The sequence below is a fragment of the Sebastes fasciatus genome, chromosome 12 (genome assembly GCF_043250625.1).
Source record: "Sebastes fasciatus isolate fSebFas1 chromosome 12, fSebFas1.pri, whole genome shotgun sequence".
NCBI lineage: Eukaryota > Metazoa > Chordata > Actinopteri > Perciformes > Sebastidae > Sebastes > Sebastes fasciatus.
Window position 1 is genome coordinate 2536336 of NC_133806.1, and position 20488 is coordinate 2556823.

Here is a 20488-nt window from a genome sequence, read left to right on the forward strand (position 1 = left end):
TTCAGATTGAGTGACTGCAGGTTGTCAGAGATCAGCTGTGCTTCTCTGGCCTCAGCTCTGAAGTCCAACCCCTCCCATCTGAGAGAGCTGGATCTGAGATACAACAACGTGAAGGATTCAGATGTGAAGCTGCTGTCTGATCTTGTGGAGAGTCCACACTGTAGACTGAAGACTCTGAGGTCAGTAGACAGTCGGAGTCGGCCCATGCTGGTTTCATCAGTATTGTTGTGATGTGTTTCCTCAGTTAAGCTGTGAGAGGAGAACAGTGAAACACAGAGAGAGAGAGAGAGAACAGTCAGCCAATCAGATCATCCAGAAGCTTGTTGTGATCATGTGTTAGAGTTGATGTGAAGAAGATGTTGTTGTTGTGTTCATGTCTCCAGGAAATAAAGCTGGATTACAGCTGACAGCATCACAACATGTATAGAGACATCGGTCCTCATCCATCAAACTGTCGTACCATCAAATCTGATCAGAAAGAGTTTTTTCTCCTATTGAGAGATAGAACCATCATAGAACCATGGTTACATTTAGTAACCATGTGGTCTTTATACAGACCAGGGGTCTCATTTATAACCGTTGAGTACGCACAAAACGGGGCCTGAAATGTGCGTACGCCACTTCCCACGCAATAGTTGTGATCTATAAAAACAAACTTGACGGGAGAATGTGCGCACCGGTACGGAAACTTTGACCCGTGCGTACGCACATTATGGAGGCACCGAGGTAGAGGAAACTGGAGACGCAGACGGTGAGGTGGTGAATTGAAGCCGGACTGTAGACATTAAATCTCATTATACGTATAAAGATGCCTCTCACACATTTAACTTCAGTTCATACTTATATCCACTGTATCATACACATTTAAAACAGTAGTGTTCTTTGTGCTAGTGAGCCATAACTATTCCATAAGCACCTTACAAATGTAAAATATATCAGCCAACTCAAATCTCAAATCAAATTCTGCTCAATATCTCATCAGCGCTGTGTCACCATCACGTTCCCTCCACCTCCAGAGCGCAGAGGAGAGGACCGGACTACAGAGAGTCGCAGTCAGCTGTGGAGCAGCTGTTGAAATCATCATCATCGGTTGTAGAAATCCAAGATTATATCAATTAGCATTAAAGAATGGCAGAACAGAGCGCCAATAGTTTTAATAAGATCTTCTAATAGTGTGCAGATATCACCAAGTACCATATTAGTTTTCATAAAGTTGTTGTGTAAAATCGCTGCAGTGATGACATGACTTATTAATTTATTTATGTTTTATTAGATAGGGACAGATACAGTATAAATAGACAAAATGAAAACAGCTATCCGATGTAACTATCTGACTGCCTCCAGTGAGCCACCGCGGTGCGCCACTCTGCCTCCTCCAGTCACCTCCACCCGGCACATCTTCACTAGTATGGAGAGTGTAAATTAACAAAATGTGTAAATGAAGCCAGTGACAGCTGTCACACAATCAGTACTCTCCATATCCTCATTATCATTATCAGTCCTAATCATAATGCAGGACATGTTCGCCATAACAACTTAAATACATAAATAAATAAATATAAATAGTGTACACCTGTCAAACTTCCTTTTTCTAATTATATCCAGGTGGGGGATATTACTGATTGTCTTGATCATTTTAAGTGAATGGATCAGTCTGATTGCTGTAAAGATATAAACACAGCGGTGAGACTCGGAACATGCTGCATGGTGCTGGTGGATATACCGTCACTGTGAGGACTACGTGACGTGAATGACAGAATCAGGAGGGAACGAGTGTTCAGAGTCCTCTTCACCTACAAGCTCCTCCATCTCTGTGTCAGAAAAACTCCTTTTCTCTGTCTTCCTCTCGGGAGTCGCCGTGATTCACCGTAAAGATCCACTGATCAACAGGCTCATTCACATGCAAAAACATTCATGAGGTGCTTTGCATTGACCATTAATGGTTGAAAGTGGGCGTGTAGTGTGCGGAATATGAGGCGGATTCACCTGCGCACATTTCCAGGTGGAGTGTGATTTATAAAGGGAACATTGCGTGCAGGTGTGCGTACGCACGGTTTATAAATCGATTTTTTTTTGGCGTACGCCATTTTCGGCTTTTGTGCGCACATACATTTTTAGTATGGATCCTACGCACTGTTTTATAAATGAGACCCCTGAACCTCGGCTGAAGTCCAGTAATCACAGCAGACGTTTTACTGTTCAGTCTGTGTATGAACATGTAGGACCTTTAAAGAGGACCTATCAGGCCTATGTTCAGGTGCATACTTGTATTTTAGGTTTCTACTAGAACATGTTTACATGCTTTAATGTTCAAAAAAACACTTTACTTTTCTTCTACCGGCTGTGCTGCAGCGCCTCTTTTCACCCTCTGTCTGAAACGCTCTGTTTGATCTCCTCTTCCAAAAAGACTCCATATTTAGTCAGACTGTCGAAGTTAACGCAATAATAACGCGTTATCGCAAGTTCGTTTTAACGCCACTAATTTCTTCAACGCATTAACGCAATTTGCGATTTTTAGATTGTAGCGTTCTCAGTTTTAAAGCTAGAGTGAAGATACTGGTATCATATGAGACTATAAAACCTGGTGAATTAATTTGTGTCATACGAGCTGGTCAAGAAGGAGGTTAAATAACGCTCCAAACGCTCCGAGGAAAAACTGGCATGGGCATTTTCAAAGGGGTTCCTATTAGTATCAAAATATTCTTAAAGTACCAAAAGTAAAAGTAGCCTACTCATCATGCAGAATGGCCCATTTCACAATATTATATATTATGGTATATCATTGTATTATAATTATTGATGGATTAATGTGTTCATCACTTTAAAGTTGCAGCTGGTAAAGGTGCTCATTTGAACTAATTTATATTATTAATAAGGATATACTTCTTAATACAGCACAGTTTATTAGTTGATTTATCTGAATCTGCACATAGCTAGTAACTAAAATTGTCAAATAAGTAAATAATTGAAGTAAAAAGTACAACATTTCCCTGTGAGATGTCGTGGAGTAGAAGTGGGCTGTAAAGTTACGTAAAATAGAAATACTCAAATAAAGTAAAAATGCCTCAAAATTGTACTTAAGTACAGTACTTGAGTAGCCTACCGGGGAGGGGGGGGGGGTATTATTCGAATAATAATCCAAAAATTCCCAGTGATTTTCGAATAGTATTTTTGCTTGGAATGCACATCACTACTTTATATTTCAGCGGCTTGGCAGTAATGTTAGCTGACCAGACGAAGGTGTCTCCATGAATCAGTGCTGATCCTAGTGTTGGCTTTTCCTGCCTCAGCCTCCCGACCGCGGCCGGAGGGAACAGGGAAAACACCGGAGTTTTGGTCGGAGACGATAACGTTTCTCGCTGCGGAGCCCCGTCACTTCACAAGACACGGGAAACCTCTGTTGGTCTGGAGGAGCTGCAGCATTTATTTCTGCACAAACGTCCACTGTACATTCACTAGTTATTCTCAGAGCTAAACTAACTCTTCTGCAGTGTGGAGTGAGCAGCATGCACGTGAGAGTGGAGCGAGGTGTGTGAGTGAAGGCAGGCAGAGGAGCAGAGTACAGCAGAGACTCCGATCCTGGAGACCAAAGCTACGGTCTCCCCCGCGTCCTCCAACCGCGGCCAACACTGTTTAACAGACGGGCTTCACGAGATACAACTTTGTGGTTTTGGTGCTTCCGTGTAGTTTGTGTTGGAGTCTGAGTCTGAACAGCGTAGCCTCACGCAAGCGCGCATGGGACACCGACCCGCAATGATTTATACATTTAAGAAGTTACAAACAGTCCCTTTAATGAAGTAGAAATATTTCTCTGGTTTCTGTTTGTTTCAACGTATTCCACAAATAATGTCTGATCATTGATATTGATCCTTCAGCACACACACTGATGAACACAGAGATCAGCAGCATCTTATTGATGTGTGTTGACATGAATAGATGTATGAATGTTGTGGTGACATTTGGATGATGTCTGTAGAAGGCTGACATTATGATGATCCACAATAACACAATGACAAAGTCACTCTACTCATTTTAGGGAAAAGCTCATTGATTAGGACAAAGTGATGTTGAGCTACACATTTAAAACCTGAACACATCTGATTGGATTATAAAGTGATTTTTATCTTCATCATTTATTCTTTATTCAGATTGATGAACTGCAGTTTGTCAGAGATCAGCTGTGCTTCTCTGGCCTCAGCTCTGAAGTCCAACCCCTCCCATCTGAGAGAGCTGGATCTGAGCTACAACAACCTGAAGGATTTAGATGTGAAGCTGCTGTCTGCTCTTGTGGAGAGTCCACACTGTAGACTGAAGACTCTGAGGTCAGTTCACTGACTCTCTGTTACTGTTATAGATCTTATATGTTTAATTAACAATTGAACCTGATTTATGTACAAACATAACTTACATCCATAAAGTTGTTAATGTCCTTTTCTTCATATTTTCATGTTTCTTGAGCTAAATTCAGTCTGCAGTCACTAAAGACTTGTGTTTCTTAAAGAAAGTGTAGAAAATGTCCGCTGTTAGTTGTTAAAGTAAATGAATGTTTATCATTGTTGGTAAATGGTCACATCTGGATACAGAAGATCCTCTGAACTAATATCTGTTTTAAATTGATCAAGTTTTCTTCATGAAGTAGAAATATTTCTCTGGTTTCTGTTTGTTTCAACGTATTCCACAAATAATGTCTGATCATTGATATTGATCCTTCAGCACACACACTGATGAACACAGAGATCAGCAGCATCTTATTGATGTGTGTTGACATGAACAGGTGTATGAATGTTGTGGTGACATTTGGATGATGTCTGTAGAAGGCTGACATTATGATGATCCACAATAACACAATGGCAAAGTCACTCTACTCATTTTAGAGAAAAGATCATTGATTAGGACATAGTGATGTTGAGCTACACAATTAAAACCTGAACACATCTGATTGGATTATAAAGTGATTTTTATTTTCATCATTTATTCTTTATTCAGATTGAGTGACTGCAGGTTGTCAGAGATCAGCTGTGCTTCTCTGGCCTCAGCTCTGAAGTCCAACCCCTCCCATCTGAGAGAGCTGGATATGACTGGAAACAAGCTGCAGGATTCAGGAGTGAAGCTTCTGTCTGATCTTGTGAAGAGTCCACACTGTAGACTGGAGACTCTGAGGTCAGTAGAGGGTCGGAGTCGGTCCATGCTGGTTTCAGCAGTATTGTTGTGATGTGTTTCCTCAGTTAAGCTGTGAGAGGAGAACAGTCAGCCAATCAGATCATCCAGAAGCTTGTTGTGATCATGTGTTAGAGTTGATGTGAAGAAGATGTTGTTGTTGTGTTCATGTCTCCAGGAAATAAAGTTGGATTACAGCTGACAGCATCACATCATGTATAGAGACATCGGTCCTCATCCATCAAACTGTCGTACCATCAAGTCTGATCAGAAAGAGTTTGTTCTCTCATTGAGAGATAGAACCATCATAGACCACATGGTTACATTTAGTAACCATGTGGTCTTTATACAGATCAGAACCTCTGCTGAAGTCCAGTAATCCCTGCTGACGTTTTACTGTTCAGTCTGTGTATGAACATGTAGGACCTTTAAAGAGAACCTATTAAGCTGATGTTCAGGTTCATACTTGTATTTTAGGTTTCTACTAGAACATGTTTACATGCTTTGATGTTCAAAAAATCACTTTACTTTTCGTCTACTGGCTGTGCTGCAGCGCCTCTTTTCACCCTCTGTCTGAAACGCTCTGTTTGATCTCCTTGTTCAAATAGAATCCATATTTAGTCAGGCTGTCAAAGTTAACGCAATAATAACGCGTTATCGCGAGTTCGTTTTAACGCCACTAATTTCTTTAACGCATTAACGCAACTCGAGAGTTGTAGCGTTCTCAGTTTTAAAGCTAGAGTGAAGATACTGGTATCATATGAGACTATAAAACCTGATGAATCCATTGGTGTCATACGAGCTTGTTGAGAAGGAGGTAATATAACGCTCCAAACGCTCCGAGGTAAAACTGGCATGGGCATTTTCAAAGGGGTCCCTATTAGCATCAAAATATTCTTAAAGTACCAAAAGTAAAAGTAGCCTACTCATTATGCAGAATGGCCCATTTCACATGATTATATATTATGGTATATCATTGTATTATAATTATTGATGCATTAATGTGTTCATCACTTTAATGTTGCAGCTGGTAAAGGTGCTCATTTTAACTAATTTATATTATTAATAAGGATATACTACTTAATACAGCACAGTTTATTAGTTGATTTATCTGAATCTGCACATAGCTAGTAACTAAAATTGTCAAATAAGTAAATAATTGAAGTAAAAAGTACAACATTTCCCTGTGAGATGTCGTGGAGTAGAAGTGGGCTGTAAAGTTACGTAAAATAGAAATACTCAAGTAAAGTAAAAGTACCTCAAAATTGTACTTGAGTAGCCTACAGGGTGGGGGGTGGTATTATTCGAATAATAATCCAATAATTCCCAGTGATTTTCGAATAGTATTTTTGCTTGGAATGCACATCACTACTCTATATTTCAGCTGCTTGGCAGTAATGTTAGCTGACCAGACGAAGGTCTCTCCATGAATCACTGCTGATCCTAGTGTTGGCTTTTCCTGCCTCGGCTTCCTGACCGCGGCCGGAGGGAACAGGGGAGACACCGGAGTTTTGGTCGGAGACGATAACGTTTCTCTCTGCGGAGCCCCGTCACTTCACAAGACACGGGAAACCTCTGTTGGTCTGGAGGAGCTGCAGCAGTTATTTCTGCACAAACGTCCACTGTACATTCACTAGATATTCTCAGAGCTAAACTAACTCTGCTGCAGTGTGGAGTGAGCAGCATGCACGTGAGAGTGGAGCGCAGTGTGTGAGTGAAGGCAGGCAGAGGAGCAGAGTACAGCAGAGACTCCGGTCCTGGAGACCAAAGCTACGGTCTCCCCCGCGTCCTCCGACCGCGGCCAACACTGTTTAACAGACGGGCTTCACTAGATACAACCAAGAGGTTTTGGTGCTTCCGTGTAGTTTGTGTTGGAGTCTGAGTCTGAACAGCGTAGCCTCACGCAAGCGCGCATGGGACACCGACCTGCAATGATTTATACGTGTAAGAAGTTACAAACAGTCCCTTTAACGAAGTAGAAATATTTCTCTGGTTTCTATTTGTTTCAACGTGTTCCACAAATAATGTCTGATCATTGATATTGATCCTTCAGCACACACACTGATGAACACAGAGATCAGCAGCATCTTATTGATGTGTGTTGACATGAACAGGTGTATGAATGTTGTGGTGACATTTGGATGATGTCTATAGAAGGCTAACATTATGATGATCCACAATAACACAATGACAAAGTCACTCTACTCATTTTAGGGAAAAGATCATTGATTAGGACATAGTAATGTTGAGCTACACATTTAAAACCTGAACACATCTGATTGGATTATTAAGTGATTTTTATCTTCATCATTTATTCTTTATTCAGATTGAGTGACTGCAGTTTGTCAGAGATCAGCTGTGCTTCTCTGGCCTCAGCTCTGAAGTCCAACCCCTCCCATCTGAGAGAGCTGGATCTGAGCTACAACAACCTGCAGGATTCAGATGTGAAGCTGCTGTCTGATCTTGTGGAGAGTCCACACTGTAGACTGGAGACTCTGAGGTCAGTTCACTGACTCTCTTTTACTATTATAGATCTTATATGTTTAATTAACAATTGAACCGGATTTATGTAAAAACATAACTTACATCCATAAAGTTGTTAATGTCCTTTTCTTCATATTTTCATGTTTTTTGAGCTAAATTCAGTCTGCAGTCACTAAAGACTTGTGTTTCTTAAAGAAAGTGTAGAAAATTTCCACTGTTAGTTGTTAAAGTAAATGAATGTTTATCATTGTTGGTAAATGGTCACATCTGGATACAGAAGATCCTCTGAACTAATACTCAGGGTTCCTATGCAGTATGGAATTTGATTTTAGAGAGATCAGCAGCATGTTATTGATGTGTGTTGACATGAATAGGTGTATTAATGTTGTGGTGACATTTGGATGATGTCTGTAGAAGGCTGACATTATGATGATCCACAATAACACAATGACAAAGTCACTGTACTCATTTTAGGGAAAAGCTCATTGATTAGGACATAGTGATGTTGAGCTACACATTTAAGACCTGAACACATCTGATTGGATTATAAAGTGATTTTTATCTTCATCATTTATTCTTTATTCAGATTGAGGGGCAGCAGGTTGTCAGAGATCAGCTGTGCTTCTCTGGCCTCAGCTCTGAAGTCCAACCCCTCCCATCTGAGAGAGCTGGATCTGAGTGGAAACAACAAGCTGAAGGATTCAGGAGTGAAGCTGCTGTCTGATCTTGTGGAGAGTCCACACTGTAGACTGAAGACTCTGAGGTCAGTAGACAGTTGGAGTCGGTCCATGCTGGTTTCAGCAGTGTTGTTGTGATGTGTTTCCTCAGTTAAGCTGTGAGAGGAGAACAGTGAAACACAGAGAGAGAGAGAACAGTCAGCCAATCAGATCATCCAGAAGCTTGTTGTGATCATGTGTTAGAGTTGATGTGAAGAAGATGTTGTTGTTGTGTTCATGTCTCCAGGAAATAAAGCTGAATTACAGCTGACAGCATCACAACATGTATAGAGACAGTGGTCCTCATCCATCAAACTGTCGTACCATCAAATCTGATCAGAAAGAGTTTGTTCTCTCATTGAGAGATAGAACCATCAGAGAACCATGGTTACATTTAGTAACCATGTGGTCTTTATACAGACCAGAACCTCTGCTGAAGTCCAGTAATCACAGCTGATGTTTTACTGTTCAGTCTGTGTATGAACATGTAGGACCTTTAAAGAGGACCTATTAATGTTATGTTCAGGTGCATACTTGTATTTTAGGTTTCTACTAGAACATGTTTACATGCTTTGATGTTCAAAAAAACACTTTACTTTTCTTCTACCGGCTGTGCTGCAGTGCCTCTTTTCACCCTCTGTCTGAAACGCTCTGTTTGATCTCCTCCTCCAGAAAGACTCCATATTTAGTCGAGCTGTCAAAGTTAACGCAATAATAACGTGTTATCGCAAGTTTGTTTTAACGCCACTAATTTCTTTAACGCATTAACGCAACTTGCGATTTTTAGGTTGTAGCGTTCTCAGTTTTAAAGCTAGAGTGAAGATACTGGTATCATATGAGACTATAAAACCTGATGAATCCATTGGTGTCATACGAGCTTGTCGAGAAGGAGGTTAAATAACGCTCCAAACGCTCCGAGGTAAAACTGGCATGGGCATTTTCAAAGGGGTCCCCATTAGCATCAAAATATTCTTAAAGTACCAAAAGTAAGAGCAGCCTACTCATCATGCAGAATGGCCCATTTCACAATATTATATATTATGGTATATCATTGTATTATAATTATTGATGCATTAATGTGTTCATCACTTTAATGTTGCAGCTGGTAAAGGTGCTCATTTTAACTAATTTATATTATTAATAAGGATATACTACTTAATACAGCACAGTTTATTAGTTGATTTATCTGAATCTGCACATAGCTAGTAACTAAAATTGTCAAATAAGTAAATAATTGAAGTAAAAAGTACAACATTTCCCTGTGAGATGTCGTGGAGTAGAAGTGGACTGTAAAGTTACGTAAAATAGAAATACTCAAGTAAAGTAAAAATACCTCAAAATTGTACTGAAGTACAGTAATTGAGTAGCCTACAGTGGGGGGGGGGGGGGTATTATTCCAATAATAATCAAAAAATTCCCAGTGAGTTTCGAATAGTATTTTTGCTTTGAATGCACATCACTACTATATATTTCACCTGCTTGGCAGTAATGTTAGCTGACCAGACGAAGGTCTCTCCATGAATCACTGCTGATCCTAGTGTTGGCTTTTCCTGCCTCAGCCTCCCGACCGCGGCCGGAGGGAACAGGGGAAACACTTGAGTTTTGGTCGGAGACGATAACGTTTCTCTCTGCAGAGCTCCGTCACTTCACAAGACACAGGAAACCTCTGTTGGTCTGGAGGAGCTGCAGCATTTATTTCTGCACAAACGTCCACTGTACATTCACTAGATATTCTCAGAGCTAAACTAACTCTTCTGCAGTGTGTACTGAGCGCGCATGCACGTGAGAGGTGGAGCGCGGTGTGTGAGTGAAGGCAGGCAGAGGAGCAGAGTACAGCAGAGACTCCGGTCCTGGAGACCAAAGCTACGGTCTCCCCCGCGTCCTCCAACCGCGGCCAACACTGTTTAACAGACGGGCTTTACGAGATACAACTTTGTGGTTTTGGTACTTCCGTGTAGTTTGTGTCTGAGTCTGAACAGCGTAGCCACACGTAAGCGCGCATGGGACACCGACCCGCAATGATTTATACGTGTAAGAAGTTACAAACAGTCCCTTTAATGAAGTAGAAATATTTCTCTGGTTTCTATTTGTTTCAACGTATTCCAGAAATAATGTCTGATCATTGATATTGATCCTTCAGCACACACACTGATGAACACAGAGATCAGCAGCATGTTATTGATGTGTGTTGACATAAATACAGACGTAGGCAAAGTTGTTGGTAACATTCCGTTAAAGAGAGAAAAACCCACAATGGTCACTGAAATAACTTGAAACTGACAAAAATAATAATAAATAAAAATTCACTGAAAATGAACTAATGAAAATCAGATATTGTTTTTGAATTTTGGTTCAACAGAATCATTTAAAAAAACAAACTAATGAAACTGGCCTGGACAAAAATGATGGTACTCTTAACTTAATATTTTGTTGCACAACCTTTTGAGGCAATCACTGCAATCAAGTGATTTCTGTAACTCTCAATGAGACTTCTGCACCTGTCGACAGGTATGTTGGCCCACTCCTCGTGAGCAAACTGCTCCAGCTGTCTCAGGTTTGAAGGGTGCCTTCTCCAGACTGCATGTTTCAGCTCCTTCCACAGATGTTCAATAGGATTTAGATCAGGGCTCATAGAAGGCCACTTCAGAATAGTCCAATGTTTTGTTCTTAGCCATTCTTGGGTGTTTTTAGCTGTGTTTTGGGTCATTATCCTGTTGGAGGACCCATGACCTGCAACTGAGACCAAGCTTTCTGACACTGGGCAGCACATTTCGCTCCAGAATGCCTTGATAGTCTTGAGATTTCATTGCACCCTGCACAGATTCAAGACACCCTGTGCCAGATGCAACAAAGCAGCCCCATAACATAACCGAGCCTCCTCCATGTTTCACATTAGGTACAGTGTTCTTTTCTTTGGATGCTTCATCTCTTCGTCTGTGAACATAGAGCTGATGTGACTTGCCAAAAAGCTCCAGTTTTGTCTCATCTGTCCAAAGGACATTCTCCCAGAAGCTTTGTGGCTTGTCAATATGCATTTTGGAAAATTCCAGTCTCGCTTTTTTATGATTTGGTGTCCTCCTGGGTCGTCTTCCATTAAGTCCACTTTGGCTCAAACAGCGACAGATGGTGCGATCGGACACTGATGTACCTTGACCTTGGAGTTCACCTCTAATCTCTTTGGAAGTTGTTCTGGGCTCTTTGGTTACCATTCGTATTATCCGTCTCTTCAATATGTCATCAATTTTCCCCTTGCGGCCACGTCCAGGGAGGTTGGCTACAGTCCCATGGACCTTAAACTTCTGAATAATATGAGCAGCTGTAGTCACAGGAACATCAAGCTGCTTGGAGATGGTCTTATAGTCTTTACCTTTAACATGAAGGTCTATAATGTTCTTTCTGATCTCCTGAGACAACTCTCTCCTTAGCTTTCTGTGGTCCATGTTCAGTGTGGTACACACCATGATGCCAAACAGCACAGTGATTACTTTTCACCCTTTAAATTGGCAGACTGACTGATTACAAGTTTGAAGATACCTGTGATGCTAATTACAGGACACACCTTAGTTTAATATGTCCCTATGGTCACATTATTTTACATCTTTTCTAGGGGTACCATCATTTTTTGTCCAGGCCAGTTTCATTAGTTTGTTTTTTAAAATGATTCTGTTGAACCACAATTCAAAAACAATATCTGATTTTCATTAGTTCATTTTCAGTAAATTTTTATTTATTATTACTTTTGTCAGTTTCAAGTTATTTCAGTGACCTTTGTGGGTTTTTCTCTCTTTAACGGAACGTTACCAACAACTTTGCCTACGTCTGTAGGTGTATGAATATTATGGTGACATTTGGATGATGTATGTAGAAGGCTGACATTATGATGATCCACAATAACACAATGACAAAGTCACTCTACTCATTTTAGGGAAAATCTCATTGATTAGGACATAGTGATGTTGAGCTACACATTTAAAACATGAACACATCTGATTGGATTATAAAGTGATTTTTATTTTCATCATTTGTTCTTTATTCAGATTGAGTTACTGCAGTTTGTCAGAGATCAGCTGTGCTTCTCTGGCCTCAGCTCTGAAGTCCAACCCCTCCCATCTGAGAGAGCTGGATCTGAGATACAACAACCTGAAGGATTCAGGAGTGAATCTACTGTGTCATTTTCTGGAGAGTCCACACTGTAGACTGGAGACTCTGAGGTCAGTTCACTGACTCTCTGTTACTATTATAGATCTTATATGTTTAATTAACAATTGAACCTGATTTATGTACAAACATAACTTACATCCATAAAGTTGTTAATGTCCTTTTCTTCATATTTTCATGTTTCTTGAACTAAATTCAGTCTGCAGTCACTAAAGACTTGTGTTTCTTAAAGAAAGTGTAGAAAATGTCCACTGTTAGTTGTTAAAGTAAATGAATGTTTATCATTGTTGGTAAATGGTCACATCTGGATACAGAAGATCCTCTGGACTAATACTCAGGGTTCCTACGCAGCACGGAATTTGATTTTAGAGAGATCAGCAGCATGTTATTGATGTGTTGACATGAATAGGTGTATGAATGTTGTGATGACATTTGGATGATGTCTGTAGAAGGCTGACATTATGATGATCCACAATGACACAATGACAAAGTCACTGTACTCATTTTAGGGAAAAGCTCATTGATTAGGACATAGTGATGTTGAGCTACACATTTAAAACATGAACACATCTGATTGGATTATAAAGTGATTTTTATTTTCATCATTTATTCTTTATTCAGATTGGGTCACTGCAGTTTGTCAGAGATCAGCTGTGCTTCTCTGGCCTCAGCTCTGAAGTCCAACCCCTCCCATCTGAGAGAGCTGGAGCTGAGATACAACAAGCTGAAGGATTCAGGAGTGAAGCTCCTGTCTGATCTTGTGGAGAGTCCACTCTGTAGACTGGAGACTCTGAGGTCAGTAGACAGTCGGAGTCGGTCCATGCTGGTTTCATCAGTATTGTTGTGATGTGTTTCCTCAGTTAAGCTGTGAGAGGAGAACGGTGACACACAAAGAGAGAGAGAGAACAGTCAGCCAATCAGATCATCCAGAAGCTTGTTGTGATCATGTGTTAGAGTTGATGTGAAGAAGATGTTTACATACTTTAATGTTAAAAAAAACACTTTACTTTTCTTCTACCGGCTGTGCTGCAGCGCCTCTTTTCACCCTCTGTCTGAAACGCTCTGTTTGATCTCCTCTTCCAGAAAGACTCCATATTTAGTCGAGCTGTCAAAGTTAACGCAATAATAACGTGTTATCGCAAGTTTGTTTTAACGCCACTAATTTCTTTAACGCATTAACGCAACTTGCGATTTTCAGGTTGTAGCGGCTCAGTTTTAAGGCTAGAGTGAAGATACTGGTATCATATGAAATTATAAAACATGATGAATCCATTGGTGTCATATGAGCTTGTTGAAAATGAGGTTAAATAAAGCTCCAAAGTTTCACAAAATTTTGGTGAGGAAAAACTGGCATGGTCATTTTCAAAGGGGTTTTTTGACCTCTGACCTCCAGATGTGTGAATGTGACAGACATGAATGGACACAATGAATGGACAGACATGCCCACTTTATGATAATCATGCAGTTTGGGGCAAGTCATAGTCAATCCAACAAATTTCCCTTTAAGGTACATTTCTAACAGATATAAAATGTGCCATTAATTTGAGAGTAATCACGATAAATCATGGACAATCACACGATTAATCGCGACTAAATATTTTAATGGATTGACAACCTTAATATTTTCAAATTTGTCATGTAATATTTAAAAGTGGATGAAACATTTGAATGTGACTGAAACCAATCTAACAGCAGTAAATCCATCATTAAAGTGAGCAGTGAATAACTCTCTGTTTCTGCAGTAATGATGCGCGCAGGACTCTCAACAGTTTATTTCCACTCTGTACTGTGCAGAAGATAATATTACACACAGACAAAGAATTTAGAAACATAATCCAGGCTAAAAGCAACACAGTTTAAACTAACAAATGCAGGAAGGACAGCTGGCAAAAAATCCCTCACTGTGTAAATTAAAGGGACTCTATGTAAGAATCAGAAATTGCTTGTTAACAGCGACACCTGCGGCCGTTAAGTCAACGAAAGTCAGCGTCCTGTTGCTCGCGCTCGTGCTCGCTCTATATAGACATGAAGGAGCATCACTCAACACAGTGAGGAGACACACGTCAGCTAAAAGCACAATATCACTCTATATTTCAGCTGCTTGGCAGTAATGTTAGCTGACCAGACCAAGGTCTCTCCATGAATCAATGCTGATCCTAGTGTTGGCTTTTCCTGCCTCAGCCTCCCGACCGCGGCCGGAGGGAACAGGGGAGACACCGGAGTTTTGGTCGGAGACGATAACGTTTCTCTCTGCGGAGCCCCGTCACTTCACAAGTCAAGGGAAACCTCTGTTGGTCTGGAGGAGCTGCAGCAGTTATTTCTGCACAAACGTCCACTGAACATTTCACTAGATATTCTCAGAGCTAAACTAACTCTTCTGCAGTGTGGAGGGTGAGCGCAGGCACGTGAGAGCTGAGTGAAAGAGCGAGAACGAGCGCGGTGTGTGAGTGAAGGCAGGCAGAGAAGCAGAGTACAGCAGAGACTCCGGTCCTGGAGGAAAAATAAATAAATAAATAAAAAGAAGGAAAAAAGGGGGCAGGGAGTGCAGAGCAGTCACAGGTTACAACAAACATTTTAACTTTTATTACCGACTGTGAGCAGTCAAACATAAATATCCATTCCACATTGGATGTCATTTCAGCACAGACATAATTTCCTCATGGGCAGTCAGACTCCACAACAGTGTGTGTCTCGACAGAATGCGTTGTGTTCAGGAATGTCCTGATTGAAGTCCAAGGACCTTCAAGCACACTGTCCAGTTTTTGAGGAGTCCTGGCCGCTTGTTCCATTGAGACCAAGTCCAGGTATTCCTTGAGCCAATTGCCAATTTTAAGCATTTTATTGATAGGACAGTGGATAGAATCTTGGATAGGGGGGAGAGAGAGAGATGGCATGCGGAAAGGTCCACAGGCCGGATTCGAACCCCGGTCCACCGCGGCTAGGACTGAGCCTTTGCCAGATATGGGCGCCTGCTCTACCAACCGAGCTAACCAGGCGCCCGACAATAATTTAATCTTCTTGTTTCAGCTGCAAACCCAGCGGTGTGAAACGGACATAAATTACATTTATATAATCACAATAACACAAAATCAGTTATCAGTTACAATTATCATATATTCATTCAGTATCTTCTATTCTAATTTATAAGAATACATCTAATCAACACATTCATTTAATGGAATACACGTGTAATTAGTTATAGTCAGATCTCTGGTGCTCTAGAAGTGGCAGTGATATTAAAAGTCTGTTAATTTACACATTCACACAGTCAGTGATTTTTTTTTGCCAGCTGTCCTTCCTTCATTTGTCAGTTTAAACTGTGTTCATTTTAGTCTGGATTATGTGTTTAACTTGTCTAATATGTGTTTGTAAAGTATGCCGCGCTGCTGACCGTAGACTGGTCCATGTCTGTGATTGGTCATGTGCTACAAACACCGCCGCGCCCCTTTCATGTGAACGCGCTCATAGCCAGACTGAGAAACCCTGGGTTGACTTATCGAGTTGATAACAACTGTCGTAGGACCGCTTAGCGGGATCGCGGTTGTTAGTTAAACCAGATAAGGAGAAGATACCCTGGGTGTGTTGGACTGGCTTCGTAGTACAGGCCTCTGGTCTGTGAGCTCTGAGCTCAGTGTGTTCACTCCAATACGTTAACATGAGAGCTGAAAGGAAGCTGGCTACGCTGCACAGACTGAAGTCCCTGCTGCTCTTTATACTGGATGCTGACTGACAGCTGATGAAGGGAGTCTCTGTAAACACTGATTGATGACGTCTGTTGTCTTCTTCTCTCATCAGATGGATTGGTGATCTCTAACCACCATCATCCCTCTGTGTTCCTCTGGACCTGACAGAGTATCATCAGTGTATCTGTCCTTCTGCACAGTCTCTGCAGACACACTGAGACTCCTCCACTCCTTCTGCTCCACAATCAACCACCTCCTCCACCTGGACCTGGGTTTCACTTTGTCTTTATTCATTCATATATTCTGAGCCCAAAGTGCCTCTGCAGATTAGTTCTGTTTATGACAACAGAACTGTAGATTAACACATTTAAATAGAAGTTTCTGCTTTGCTTTCTGTTGCAGCTCCACCCTGTGGAACGAGAGTTCTGCACTCAATGTTCACATATTACTATATATACTGTATATATACTGTATATATACCATGTACCATTTATGTACCAATACCAGCCGTTTTTCATATTATAACAGATTTGCTTGTAACAAACAGAAAGAAGTAGAGAAAACCTGAACATGAATTCAATCAAGGCTTCAGTTTCTCAACTGACTACAAACAGATTATGTCTGGATTTTGGTGGAAAGTCAGCACCTTATCTTTTTATGTGATGTTTGAAAAACAATCCTGACTATCTGTTTTTTTGCTGCAAAACAAATCATATTTTTTTTATTTTATTACAGTTGTATGTGTCACCCTGTTAGTTTTACATTACATGGCTCAACACAGACACATGAGGTCAACCTGTGGAGCTTTCCCCTCAGAAATCAATGTTGAGTCGCAGTTATCACCACCGTTCATGTTCTGTAGCTCCTGGTGGAATTTTGTAAAAAATTAAATGCAAACATAAATTACTTTATTTAAAATGATGAAAAATGCAAGCTATAGAGTGTGTGTGTGTGCCTCGCGTTATTTTTTTCCCGTGTTGGTCTTCGTCCCGCCCTGCTGTGCTGTGCTGTGATTGGCTAGTATTCGTTGCCTCTGCCTCGACTGTTCGGCTCATTTTGCACACGGGAGAAGTCTTTGCCTTCAGCGCTTTCTGCCAGAAAGAGTTTATTTTAACCCAAACTGTTATCTTTTCCTAAACCTAACCAAGTAGAGCTGTTGCCTAAACCTGAGGAGGTTTCTGACAGAGGCAAACTTCTCCCATGTGCACTCAATTTCTGTATCGAGTGTAGCATTAAAGTGGGTTTAGCTAGCTAGCTAGCTAGCCAGTTGATAAATTAGTCAAATTTAACAACATAAAGCTTCATCCCCACTCACAGGTCACAGGTCAAAGGTCACAGCGTAGGAAAGCACATCGCCATTTGAGTGACAACTTTGTTTGGCTCTGTAACCAGTGTAGCATGAAAGCATGGCTCCGTTTCGACTGCAGGAACTTTCCTTCTGAACTAGGAACTTGTTTCCTCTTCCACACTGCAGTCCAATTGGTGGCGGCAATGCACCTCTAAGCTGGTTTGCCAACCGCCAATAAACACCAAAGAAGAACAAGAAGAAGCAGCTGGTTGATGTTGGAAGAGTGTCTTGTGTTCTTTTAATACATCCATGGTGTCATGTGGAAATGGTCCTCCATGCTGTGAATACAGACGGCTGGAATCTACTCAAAGATGATCTCTCAAACGCAACTTTTGACCACAATCAGCAAAGGTAAGACATCATTTATGGCTGTATTAAATGGTAAATGGTAAATGGACTTGCATTTATATAGCGCTTTTCTAGTCTTCCGACGACTCAAAGCGCTTTACACTACATGTCAGCATTCACACATTCACACACTGATGGCAGAGGCTACTAAGGTGCCAACTTTGCCCATAAGGATCTAATCTAAATACTCATTCAAACACCGATGGCTATGCCTTCAGGAGCAATTTGGGGTTAAGTGTCTTGCTCAAGGACACTTCGACATGTGACCCGGAGCAGCCGGGGATCGAACCACTGACCTTCCGATTGGTGGACAACCGTACTTACTTATTAAGTAAACGATAAAACGGTCGCTATATCCTGACAGTAGTACATGAAACAGGTTACCTAACTCTAAGACTCAGACACTTTAGTAAAAATTGTCATAAAAAAAATAACATGGATAAAACACACAACATTGATAACACATTAAAAAGCAGTTCTAAAAAGGCGAGTGTCGATTTTCTGATTTCAATGTGGACAGGTTGGTGCAGTCTCAGATGTGTTCGGGAGTGAGTTCCAGAGGGAAGTGGCAGCTATGGAGAAGGCTCTGTTGCTCCAGGTCCGCTGCTTGGTCCTGAATGGTGGAAACAGGAGGTTGGCATCAGAGGAGGCTGCAGGAAGAAGTGTCATGGTGGAGCAGGTCGGTGCCATACTGTGACTTTTTTTATGTCATTAATACTATGACTTTTTTTCTACATACTATACTATTACTATTTTTTTTAATTTCAACATTCTATGCCTTCTTTATTTTTTTGACATACTATACTATGACATTTTTTTTATTTTTTTCGAAATACTATACTACGCTTTATTTTATTCGACATACTATACTATGACTTTTTTCAACATACTATACCATGACATTTTTTTATTTTTTCAACACGCTATACTAGGACTTTTTTATTTTTTCGACATGCTATACTATGACTTTTTTCGGACTTTTTTCGACATACTATACTATGACTTTTATTTATTTTTTTGATGTGCTATAGTATGACTTTTTTTCCCCACATACTAAAATATGACTTTTTTCGACATATGACTTTTTTATTTTTTCGACATACTAAACTATGACTTTTTTTACGACTTCTTTTGAAATGCTATACTCTGACTTTTTATGACTTTTAAATAATTGTTAATAGCAGCCAGTGAACACAGACAGCATTAATGTATGACCCATAGACAATCTAGTTTGGTATAAGTTTAATGTTTACCTTAAACAGCAAGATGTCGTTTTCAAGACTTTCCAATCAGTGAGCTCCACGTGAGTCATCTGACTTGTTACAAGCCAGTTGTCAGTCTGAACCTGAACAGAATAACAAAACAGAATTTCAGTAATACTAACCGGATGTTTCCTCTTCCTCTGTTTTAAGGCTTTGACATGAGCATCGGGAGGGTGGTGGGTTATGAGTCCGCCACCACCCAGCGAATCTGTTGGAAACATATCAGACAACACAGGCAACCTGTTCTCCTCCGTCCACGTCGCACTCATCTTGCCCGGGCTGGCGTGGGGGATGTGGCCACGACACACTGACGACAGATGAACAACACGGATCCAGACGACTGATCTGAGACCGACTGCTGATTATTTAGACATTTAAGTAACCTGTATTATTACATGTTGGACATGAAGATACAGAGGCTCTGGATATGAAGGAGAGGGAAATAAATATTTACTGATGAAAACCTTGTGCAGTGTTTAATATATTAACTCAACAAAGTTCTACAACTGACTGCAAGCACTTTAATTGGAAATAATTGAACGGATAGTATCTGATGGACTGAGGATATTTACGCAGATTTTGGGAGAAACTTTCCCAGACTAGGGATTGGGAGATGAGTAAATGTATCGACTAAAAATTGTAATTACTATTGGTGATTTACATCGTTAAAAGGCCAAATTTATTTCACACAAAACTTAACAGCTATTCAGAAGTGGAAATGAAGTCAAGTCTTAAAAAAAAGTCAGAGTATCATACTGTATATCTAAAAAATGCAACAAAGTCCTAGTTTAATATGTCGAAACAAATGTTTTAGTATAGTATGTCAAAAAAATGAAAAAAGTAATTTAATGGTATGTCGAAAAAATAAAAAAAAGTCATAGTATAGTACGTCTAAAAAATTAAAAAAGTCATAGTATAGCATGTCAAAAAAAAAAGGTCATAGTATAGTATGTGGAAAAAAGACAAAGTATAGTTTGTTGAATGTTTTTTGAAAAAGGTAGTATAGCATGTCGAAAAAAGTCGTAAAAAAGTCATAGTATAGTGTGTCGAAAAAAGACAAAGTATCATATGTTGAAAAAATAAAAAAGGCATACTATAGTATGTCGAAAAAAGTCGGAAAAGGAGTCATAGTTTAGTACGTCGAAAAAATAAAAAAAGTCATGGTATAGTACGTCGAAAAAATTAAAATTGTCATAGTATATCATGTTGAAAAAAAAAGTCTTAGTCTAGTATGTCGAAAAAAGTAATTTTATAGTGTGTCGAAAAATTTTAAAAAAGTCATAGTACAGTATGTCAAAAAAATAAAAAAAGTCATAGTATTGTATCTCGAAA

The 20488-nt window shown here is 40.2% G+C and overlaps 1 protein-coding gene across 1 annotated transcript in view; it reads left to right on the plus strand.

Moving 5' to 3' along the window:
* Nucleotides 1-17135, plus strand: part of LOC141778343 (uncharacterized) — a 51231-nt gene extending 34096 nt beyond the window's left edge. The window contains 8 exon segments of the mRNA XM_074652539.1: nt 6-179; nt 4149-4322; nt 4987-5160; nt 7484-7657; nt 8228-8404; nt 12395-12568; nt 13137-13310; nt 16311-17135. Coding sequence (XP_074508640.1) covers nt 6-179; nt 4149-4322; nt 4987-5160; nt 7484-7657; nt 8228-8404; nt 12395-12568; nt 13137-13310; nt 16311-16329 — 1240 coding nt within the window. The 3' untranslated portion in view covers nt 16330-17135.
* The last annotated feature ends 3353 nt before the right edge of the window (nt 17136-20488 follow it).